At 41.9% G+C, this 10,651-nt stretch overlaps 2 protein-coding genes across 2 annotated transcripts; both read left to right on the top strand.

Moving 5' to 3' along the window:
• LOC8069359 (ubiquitin carboxyl-terminal hydrolase 18) lies at window positions 213-6,885 on the top strand. Its single transcript, XM_021449484.1, has 11 exons — window positions 213-935; window positions 1,774-1,945; window positions 2,028-2,122; window positions 2,216-2,301; window positions 2,379-2,547; window positions 2,647-2,770; window positions 2,850-3,007; window positions 3,741-3,825; window positions 3,919-4,128; window positions 4,213-4,274; window positions 4,876-6,885. The coding sequence occupies exons 1-11, from the start codon at window positions 631-633 to the stop codon at window positions 6,338-6,340; spliced, it is 2,931 nt and encodes a 976-aa protein (XP_021305159.1). The 5' UTR covers window positions 213-630; the 3' UTR covers window positions 6,341-6,885.
• Window positions 8,403-10,448, top strand: LOC8069358 (protein transport protein Sec61 subunit gamma). Its single transcript, XM_002438730.2, has 3 exons — window positions 8,403-8,621; window positions 8,729-8,844; window positions 10,217-10,448. Exons 1-2 carry the CDS (start codon window positions 8,528-8,530, stop codon window positions 8,842-8,844), a joined length of 210 nt encoding a protein of 69 aa, XP_002438775.1. The 5' UTR covers window positions 8,403-8,527; the 3' UTR covers window positions 10,217-10,448.

Raw genomic sequence — 10,651 nt, 5'->3', positions numbered from 1 at the left:
TTGGAAGAAAACATGGTCAAAGGAGAAATGTTTTTCCAGTATAGTATATGTTTTCATAGCTACGGAGTAATCTATCATAGGAAATATTTCCCTTGAGAAACGAAAAGGAAATATTCTGTCAGACTGTCACCAGATAGATGTGGCTGGAAGACTCGCTCGTCTTCGCTCTCCCTTTCTGAAAGCAACCGAAGCCACCCGATCGGCAACATTTCCTAATAGTAGGCTTTTCCGTGCTTCATTCATGGACGCGTAGCCGAGGAAAACAAAACACGCCTCGCTTCCCCCGCCGTTTCCGCGACCGCGGCGTTGACTCGCTCGGCCCCTTCTCCCACTGCCATTCCGGCCCCACCTGCCCCGTCCCCACGCGTCAGTGACTGTACCGCGGCGAGCCCAATTGGAGAGAAAAGCGCACCAGCGGCAGTGTCCCTTCCGGCTCCGGCTAGCGGGAGGGAGTGCGGCGCGGGCGGTGCGGCGGGACCAGTTGGATTCGTTCGGACTCGGTCCGCGCTAGGGGCCTGTTTGTGACACCTCACCTGTGTCCGTCCGGGCGGCTCGCAGTGTGGTTGGGCTCGGATGGTCGGTGCCGGACGCCGGGCGCGGAACCCTAACCCTAGGGGCCGGCTATATTAGATGCTGGGTGGCGGCGCCGGAGGCGGTGGCGCGGGCCTGGGACTGGACTTCTCGGCGGTGATTCAGGCGGCCGTCGTCGGCCTCGTGCTCTTCTCCGCGGCCGTCGTCGCCGTGCGCCGCGCCGCCTCGCGCTACTTCGTCGTCGACGCCGCGGGGTTCGCCGCCTCCTACGACGATCACCACCACGACCCGATGGGTAACCCGCAGGAGCAGGGGGCCGCCGCGGCGGACCTCATGGGGCCCTGCGCCGCGTGTGGTGGCGTCGCCTCCAAGAAGTGCTCTCGGTGCAAGCGCGTGCGGTACTGGTGCGTGCGTCTCTGTCTCCTACCTAGTATTCCGCCTTGTGAATTGTACTGGTACAATGCGCCGCATGTGATCTTGCCGAGTTCCCAGCGGAATTTGTCGCTTCTGCTGTGTGATTTGTGTGGCTGGGGCGGACAATCGTGCTGCCGGGATCTTGCACGGTTCTTGACCTTCGCTCTGCTGCTCCTGCTTATGAAATCTAATGTTTACAATCGTGGGTTAGTTTCTTGGAGAATTGGTGTTTCGGGTGGGTCATTGCGTTGCCCATTATTCACGCATTTTCTGGTCCTGTCAAATGCGTGGTTCTTGTGGGTTTTCTGCAATTTGCTGTTCTAGTGATGGCGTTTTCACGGGAGATAGGGCATGGTAAAGTTTCTCGTGCTTGCTTGCTGTTTTGAATGAGATTTTCTTGTGCTGGATAGGAGGAGATTTAGCCTCTCTTTGTGTTTGGATGTGTTTCCGTGTTGTTGGTTTGTATGCGCTTGAAATTAGTAACCCCCTTGCTAAGCAGGATATTGCTGTTGGTTGTTTATTCTCGAAATTGATTGATTGGATTCATAAGCTGTCGAATGGATTATAGAGAAACAAATATTCTTGCTGCCTTACTATGCTGTGGCATGAATCTGTGGACTCCGATGTAATGTTGGTTGTGTTTATTTTCACAAGAATCTGCACCTTTTATTGTCATTATTATAAAACCTGTCCCATTTATGCTTGGAGTCCATTTGTTGTTGTTTTTTTCCAATCAAAGACATTGTCACAGAACCCGGTCGTTTTTTTGGTCACAATGCTGTTATGATGCACTCAGACATTAATCTCATCATTTGCTCTCTTCTTCAGTTCCCAAGAATGCCAGACAAATCATTGGCAAAGTGATCACAAATTCAAGTGCAAACAAATGAAATCATTGGATCCTGCTGACAAGTTATCCAGTGGAGGTGAGGCCAACAATAAAAAAACATCAGGTTTCGGTCGCATCTCATTGGTGCCTGCCTGTAAAAAGATAAGCAAGGTATACTCTTTTAACCTAAAATCTGTATGTGTTTTAACTTTTCATGTATCTGCAACCATTTTTGTTTCTCTCCCATACACAGGGTCAGGTTCTCTTTCCTTATGATGAATTTTTAAAGTTGTACAACTGGAAGGAATTTGATTTCGTACCTTGTGGGCTTATGAACTGTGGCAACAGGTACAACATAATAATGCTTTATATTATCTTATGTTTGCTTCACACATGCCTCTTAAATACACATGATAAATCCTCTTTTTTTCCCCTGTGCAGTTGCTTTGCTAACGTGGTTTTACAATGTCTCTCATGCACGAGACCGCTTGTGTCCTATCTATTAGGAAAGGACCATAGCAGGGAATGTATGTGATTGTCTATAATATGCATGCTTTGATGACACCTTGTTGTTTGCTTAAAATTGTTCATTTCTACTCTTCAGGTTCTATGAGACATGAAGATTGGTGTTTTTTATGTGAGCTGCAATGTCATATTCACAGAGCTAGTGGGAGTTTGCACCCATTTGCTCCTACAAACATTCTTTCTCATCTGCCAAATATTGGTGGCAATCTTGGCTTTGGTAGGCAAGAGGATGCTCATGAATTCATGAGGTGAATTACTAGTATTCTTTGCTTAGTTTACAACTTTACATGGATGGCTCCCTATTGGATTGTCTTCAATTCATTGTGCTGTTATTTATATTTTTGCAGGTTTGCAATTGATAAGATGCAATCTGCTTGCCTTGATGAATATGGAGGTGAGAAGGCTGTAGATCTTAGCACCCAAGAGACAACCATTATTCAGCACATATTTGGTGGGCGGCTGCAGTCACAGGTTTCTTATGTTTCCACTTCAACCATTTTAAATATGTATTTGGTTTTCTTTTGTCTGTGCTTTAATCAGATGTGTGCAGGTTCAATGCACTGCATGTGGAATGGTCTCAAACCGCTATGATAATATGATGGATTTGACTGTTGAAATTCAAGGTGATGCCGAATCATTGGAAAAATGCTTGGATCAGTTCACTGCTATCGAGTGGCTTGATGGGGATAATAAGTACAAATGTGATGGGTAAGTGTGGCTTTGTGCAAGTGCTTATTTCAAGTATCTATACATATGCACTTCCTACATATTTTCTAGCCACATTTATGAACCAATTTAATTTGAATGCATGCTGGGATTACCTAGTTTATTTTTTCTAATGATCAGTACAGCACACAAATTTATATCATGTATGCATATTTGAATGTCTTGCAAATGCATGGACGTAAATAACTAGAAGTCAAACACTAGTGTATTCTAAAGCCTACGTGAGTTGGTAGCTATTCATATTATTAATTTTGTAATAAATTGTTAGTGCTGGTTATTTAATCCTGAAATAATTAAATTATCACATATTTCTGGAATTACCTTAAGTCCTGTAACTTTTACTAGAGGAGCAGGAAAATATGTCATCTCCCCATCTGCCATAATTTGTGGAGCGTAATTATAAATTCACATCAAGACCACCTGTATTTTGTCCAGTTGCATGTACTTCCCCCAATCCAAATATAAGTTCAATTATAACTCCAATGCAATCTTTTGCCTTATTTTCCCATGCCTGCCCCTACTTAAATGCACCCTAATCAATGAAAATTGCCACCTATCTTAACTGTAGAAATGATTGATGGCTAATATTCATTATACCCTCACCTAAATCCTTCTGTCCAAGTCCAAATGGACCTATATTTGGGATCAGAGGTAGCATGTGGTTTCAGTTTGTAGACTTCGTTTGGATCAAAGTATTAAACATTCATTTATGCAGATGCAACGACTATGTGAAAGCACGGAAGCATCTTTCAGTTCATCAAGCTCCAAATATACTTACTATCACTCTCAAAAGATTCCAGGTTACAACATCAGTTTGTTAGAACTGTATCAGCGAAGTTATATGATTGCATTATAACAACTTCAAATAACAAACTTTTATGTGCCTGTAACAGAGTGGTAGATTTGGGAAACTGAATAAGAGAGTTACATTCCCTATGGAGTTAGATCTGACACCATACACGAGTTGCACTGATGGAAGTGACCTGTATGATCTCTATGCTGTGGTTGTTCATCTGGATATGCTGAATGCGTCATTTTTTGGGCACTATATATGCTATATCAAAGGTTATCAAGGAAGGTGGTATAAAATTGATGACTGCAAGGTATATATCGTTAACATTTGTATTGTTACGGCACATAATCTGTTATAAACACCATTGTACCAGCTTGCTTCTTTTTATATGTAGGTTATGGTTGTTGATGAGGAGGAAGTACATGCTCAAGGCGCTTATATGCTTTTATATAGCAGGTAATTGCTGTTCCAATGATTTTGATGCTGCTATATCATCGTCTGTCTCTTTTTTCATGTGGGGTGGGTGCAGTGCTCGCTTATGTTGTACCTCACGAGAATCCAAATCTATTTGTCAATTTTTGCTTGATCTGATCATATGGACATTCTTGCTATTCTTTTGCATTTGTACTGGTACTTCCAGGATTGTGTGCTTGGTTTTGTCATCGTCAACCAAATATAATTGTACTGACTGGAAAAAGATCCATATTGCCTGTTCTGGGAGGTGAAAGATATAGAACATATGTGGCCAATGGGAAATATATTGAACCAACCTAAACCCTGCTGTATGAACGATCAACTGTGATAATGCACAGTGTGACAAGCACATTGCTCAACCTGCTTTCCCTATGTTTACTATTGGTTCTTTTGATTTCAGCCAAACAACTAAATGCCTATCATAATTGTTTAATCTTCACCCCTTTGGGACACTATTGTTCTTCTTCTAAAATTTACACGTTTTCTCCATTGAATCCATTTTTTTTCTTATATATTTAACTAGTACTTGTCAGCTGTTTGGACTGAAGAGCTGACAAACTTACATTTCCGTTTGACTCTGCAGGAGAACAGCTCGTCCCAAGCCACTTGTTACAGTTGATGAGTCTGTGAAACAGCAACAACAGTGCAAATTGCTCCCTTCAAATGGACAAAGCCACATGATACTAGCAGATGCAACATTAAACTGTGAATCATCTTTGAAGACTACAGAAGATCCGTTACGACAGGATTGTGAATCCAATAATGGATCTTTGCATGAAATGGATATTAAGGACCAGGAGTCAGACTTGGATCTATGTACAAGCATTGAAGATGACAAATTCATTAGCAATGAAAATCTACATATACCAGGTTCACATGTTCTTGAAGATACTAGAGCTCCAGATTCCTTTGCAGAGCAATGCGAGGTGCAACTTGGCCCTCCTTTAGAAGGTGGTCGTATTACGATGAGCTCTGTGCAGTTTGGCAGCTCCACATGCAAAGCATCTTCAGAACATTCCTTTGCAGAGCAATGCGAGGTGCCTGCCCCATGTATTGATTCAGTTGACTATATGGATCTTGATACCGAAGCTGCTGCCGAAGTTGTCTTAGATGATTCAGTTGGGAGGCCGAATAATAACTCAGAAATTCCAACTGCAAATGGGATGTCAGGAGAACCGAAACCATCATTTTCCTCTGGTTTTTTTGATAAGCCCTCAAGAAAAAGGTCTTCCTTTGCAGAAGAGGATAGTGCTGGTTCTCCTCGAAAGTTAAATGGCTATTGCAATGGACATCTCAGCAGTCTAGAGCAAGGAATTCTTGCCAACTCTGGAAGTGAAAAGTGCAATGGAGATACACTCGCGACATCCAGTAATGGCAATTGCTATGCAGTTAATGGTGATGCACAATCTCGCAATGATTCCTTGGATGCAGACAAGGGAGATGTGCCTTTTGTTTCTCATGGCTTTGAGCCAAGACCTTACAAAGTACTATCAGACAGCAACAACAATTGCAGTAGGACAAGCAATGGGAAACCTAAAGCTTACCAAGGGGACATGTCATTTTTACCTCGGGGCTTCCTTGGAAGGTCTAGTTCCAGAGGAATTTCAGTCAAAGCAGATGATGGCTTGCCATTTAGTAATGGTGCATCATCATCCTTTGGGAATGGAAAAAGTAAGTCAAGTAACCACTCATCTTCTATAGGTGGCTTGTCTCCTGGTTTCCTTACAAGGCATCGCAGGGAATCCATTGCCCTAGGCACAAGCTCTGACATTTCAATGGATACAAAATCTAATGGTGCTGCAGTAATGCCAGAGGGTGCAGAGGAAATGGTTTCAGATTGTACGACAAATGGATCTTCGTTCCAAATAAGAGCGTCCGACCACCTTGATGAAAATGGCCTTGCAATTTTGCACACAAAAAGTAACAGCTGTGGGCAAGAAAATGACAGTAATGGAACCCCCAGCATGAATCATGATGGTTCTGAACATGGACTGCGCCGAAGAATAACCTCAAAATTTTTTGAGCAGGATGGTATTGATGCCCAATAAAAGCATGACTGCGTTGCTATAGCTGGTGAGAATAGAGACCATTCGAACACACAAGTGAGAGCCTGTGTGCTCATGTCATAGCTGGTATATAAACTGATGAAGGGCTGTGAGCTAGGAAGTAAATGCTAGCTGATTGATTGCTCGAAACTGCAACTGGAGCAAGCATTGTTTGCTTGATAGAATTTTTAACTCATTCGACACATGGCTCCCACTTGTCAGAGGGGTAGAGGGGTGTCTCTGGGTTCCCACACAATTTGTAGAAACCCAGATGCTCCCCTAATGCCATGCTATTTTGTTGGCATTAGTGTTAGGTACATAGCTGAGCGTAGGCTTACTACTATCCCCTTGATCCATAGCTTAAATAAACTGGAACTACTGACTCCTCCGGTGTCCTGAAAGCTGAATCAATTGTAGAGTGATAAGAGGAAATTCCCATGGCTTTCACTTTATATTTTGCATCCCTTTGCCTCGCATGATATATTTTATTGTTTTGCTGTGTGATGATGGGTGAAACTCTTAACGTTGTTACTCTGGTCACTTCAAAATACGTGAAATTTTCAACGCCTCAGGCCTTGTTTGGATGTAGTCAGATTCACATCAATCCACATGTGTTGAGGCGGGTTGGAGTGAAACTGGAACTAAATTCCACCCTAATTCACTCCAACACATGTGGATTGAGGCGAATCCGACAACATCCAAACAAGGCCTCAATGATTTCCTCACATTGGCCTGGGTGCATATATTGGATTATTTTGTTCCTGTTTATGTATTTTGTGTTCTGTGAACTGTGATGTTGTATTATTATGAGTTACAACCATCTCGGCTCGTTGCCGCCCTCATGCTTGTAAGTGTGTACCATTAGCCAATGGTGCTTTTTTAGGTCTGTTTTAGTTTGTGCCGTTCTAATTGAAGTGTTAGACCCGAACCATTTGGGATTAAGGGATTTGCATCCTCCTGCTGATCTGTTCATGTCATTTCTACAGGGGATACAAAGCTTTAGTCTGCATTTATTGCTCAAAGAATGAGTTCCTTTCCTTTCACGTCGATTAGGCAGTTTAGCAGTATGTAAGCTTTGACCACTAATTAGTCGAACTGTGTGAATGCTTAGTATAATATAAAACTGTGTATGCGTTTATGTTGTTGATACTATAACAATTGAAGGAAATAATGTTGTTACCATCCACTATTTATCTGTATGATATTGTTGAATATATATTCGACAACTCCTGATCTTACTACCTCTGTCTCACAAATAATTTAAATCTCACGTCCCACGGAATCAAAAATTTTTAATTTTGACCAAATACAAATATGAAAGTATTGATATTTGTGATATGTAGATCGATCATGTGATTTATTTTCATGATAAAATTTAACTAGAGATCTGAATATAGATAATTTATTCTAGAAGTTCAGCTAAATTTAAGAATTTTTTTGAATCCTCGTAAAGCAAAATTTGCATTATGTTCAGTTGGCAATTTTTTTTTGGTTTCGAGTATTGTAGCACTTTCGTTTGTATTTGATAAATATTGTCCAATCGTGAACTAATTAGGCTTGGCAAATTGTGTAATTTGTTTTTGTTTTTGTTTATATTTAATGTAAAATTCGATATGACGAGGAATCTTTAAAAATTTGGATACCTTTTGGGAACTAAGGCTTTGTTTAGTTTGCGAAAAATTTTGAGTTTTGCTATTGTAGCATTTTTGTTTTTATTTGACAAATATTGTCTAATCATGGACTAACTAGGTTCAAAAGATTCGTCTCGTAAATTACAGATAAACTGTGCAATTAGTTATCTTTTATCTATATTTAATACTTCATGCATATGTCACAAGATTTGATGTGATGGTAATCTTGAAAAAATTTTGGGAACTAAACAAGGCCTAAACAAGGCCTCATTGTGAGTGAGGAAGTAGATCCCAGCACGGCAGCGCTAGAGACCAGATCAGAAAGGAAATGCGGGCAAAAACTTCAACAAACTGATGAACAATGAACAACAGTACAAGCAAAAGTTGTGAAACGACGTAGCTCTTCGATACAGAAGACGTATAAAGGGGCCACCCATTTCCATCTGGAAAGGAGAAGAAAACAAGCAAAACTTCCCAAAGGCAAAAACCGCATTCTCGCGTCTGCTTTCCTTCCACACCCATATCCACCCCCCGCGTGACCGCGTCTCGCCCCGTCGCCATGGATGCCATCGACTCCGTGGTGGATCCCCTCCGCGACTTCGCCAAGGACAGCGTCCGCCTCGTCAAGCGCTGCCACAAGCCCGACCGCAAGGGTACGTGCAAGGATCCCTCCTTCCGCCGCCTCCTGTTCGAATCCGAGTTGTTTTGGTTCTTCCATCGTCAGATCTGACGGCGTTTGTGTGTGATCTGGGGCTTGCAGAGTTCACCAAGGTGGCGGCGCGGACGGCGATCGGGTTCGTCGTCATGGGCTTCGTCGGCTTCTTCGTCAAGCTCATCTTCATCCCTATCAACAACATCATCGTCGGTTCCGGCTAGGTTCGTGTCTATATTCCATTACCCACCCCCTGTTCGTTAGATCCGCTTGTTGCGATGTCGTGGTTTGCCGATCTGCGGTGCGCGCTCTTGTGTGAAGTCTGTGCACGCTTTTCAGGGGTGAAATTGGGTTGTGCGGAGACTCTGGGAATGATAAGATCTCGGCCGATCTGAGTATGCTTGTTCACTATGGTTGTGAATTTTGTTTTCGTGGCCTATCATTCGATTAGGTGGAAACTGGGTAAACTGGATTTTACCTACCTCCTGCATGATCTTTGGTCAGAGTCAGGTATACTTATTAGAAGAGAAAATCTAGCAGTATACTTATTGGAGCAGTGGATTAGTGCAGTTTCATCTGTTCACTTTTTCAGTAGCAGTAGTTGATCATATAAGTCATTGGTTCCAACTGATTGTTGAATTGTGAACTCAGTTTTGGATGTCAGCCTCAAGTTAGTATCAGTTTGTAACTCATCAGAGTTATTTATTTAGATTTAGTATAAGTTGCAAAGTTTTTGCTTTTGTCTGAATTGCTGAGGAAGTATTGGACTTCATCATTCCTCACTACTCAATGCAAGTAATCAGAATCCTCAGGGTCCTACATATGGGACCTATTTATGCTGGAACACGTCGTCGAATCATCCAACTCAACTATTAGGACCTATTTACGCTAGAACATGTCTAATTGTCCAACTCAACTATTACCCAGGCAAACATAATTGTACATTGTATAGTACCGGCCCATGATCTATTTTTGTTATCCGAACTGCATTTTTGCAACTTTCCATACTGCAAACATGGTGGTTCAAGCTATGTGATGTATGGCGGATTCTCTCTAAATCAAGAGTCATGACAGTCTCCCCCCCACCCCCCAATATGGATCTTTTAAACAAAACCTACTCATGATCAATTATGGACAGATGCTTATAACATAGATTGATTTTCGCCTAAGGGAGCTGATTAGCTGGCAGTTCATCTCCTTGATAAAATTTTATTTTTCCTGCTTCTGTTGAGGAATCATGATTAAGTGAAAACATCATTTGTGGGGCAAGTTGCCATCCTAACTTTCTATTAGGGAGTCACATGTCCAATTCTTGTCATGCTGCCAGAATTTTGAATTTATTGGGAGAATCTAATTGAAATGTGAAACACCGTGATTCCTTGGCTTTGTTGACATGATTAGTCTTGCTACCGACTACTGAGTAAAAAAAAACGCTTATATATATTCTATTATGCATTACAGTAGAATGTATCAAGTGTTTCCATTTCAGGTCAAATGTAAATAGAAACAATGCACAATTTGAGTAGCTAAGTAATAATTTCCTGTTCTCATGTGAGTACAGTGAGTGTGCTAATAAGTTCTCCTGTGTTTGTGCAGGCTTACAGGAGTGCAGGACGATTAGCATGGGAGTAGTGCGATACTTCTGAGAGCAGGATCTTGGTCTTTCGAATAGTATTGTTAATGACAGTTTTTATTCGTTGTGTTTCTGGAGTAATCGTTGTACTGTAAGACTTCAGGATGTCTGGATACCGGATTCTGAGTAGACCTTGAAACCTTGATAAAGCAGCCAGTCTTGGAAAGAAAGTTTTATCTTTTGTTGTTTCGTTAAGCTGTTTTTGTTGCTGTCCACAGCTCTCTTGGTGATGGCGATTTGGTGGTTTATATTTTTAGTATATCTGAGGATTGTCAGCATTCAGAACTTAAGCTGCACACTCCTAGCTTGTTTTCTGTATCGGGAGTGTTAACTTCTGGTGTTACGTCAGGTCTTAGTATCTAGGTGTTCGATTAGAAAGCTTGTTAGGCTGTCTCCAA

Source organism: Sorghum bicolor, chromosome 10 (genome assembly GCF_000003195.3).
Source record: "Sorghum bicolor cultivar BTx623 chromosome 10, Sorghum_bicolor_NCBIv3, whole genome shotgun sequence".
Lineage (NCBI taxonomy): Eukaryota > Viridiplantae > Streptophyta > Magnoliopsida > Poales > Poaceae > Sorghum > Sorghum bicolor.
This window is presented reverse-complemented; position numbering and strand designations above follow the sequence as displayed.

Bases quoted from the DNA above. Each gene is read 5' to 3' on its own strand.
- LOC8069359 (XM_021449484.1), top strand. From the start codon at position 631: ATGCTGGGTGGCGGCGCCGGAGGCGGTGGCGCGGGCCTGGGACTGGAC. The intron at 2,123-2,215 runs GTACAACATAAT...TCCCCTGTGCAG, and splicing joins CTTATGAACTGTGGCAACAG to TTGCTTTGCTAACGTGGTTT. The intron at 3,008-3,740 runs GTAAGTGTGGCT...TCATTTATGCAG, and splicing joins AATAAGTACAAATGTGATGG to ATGCAACGACTATGTGAAAG.
- LOC8069358 (XM_002438730.2), top strand. From the start codon at position 8,528: ATGGATGCCATCGACTCCGTGGTGGATCCCCTCCGCGACTTCGCCAAG. The intron at 8,622-8,728 runs GTACGTGCAAGG...TGGGGCTTGCAG, and splicing joins CCACAAGCCCGACCGCAAGG to AGTTCACCAAGGTGGCGGCG.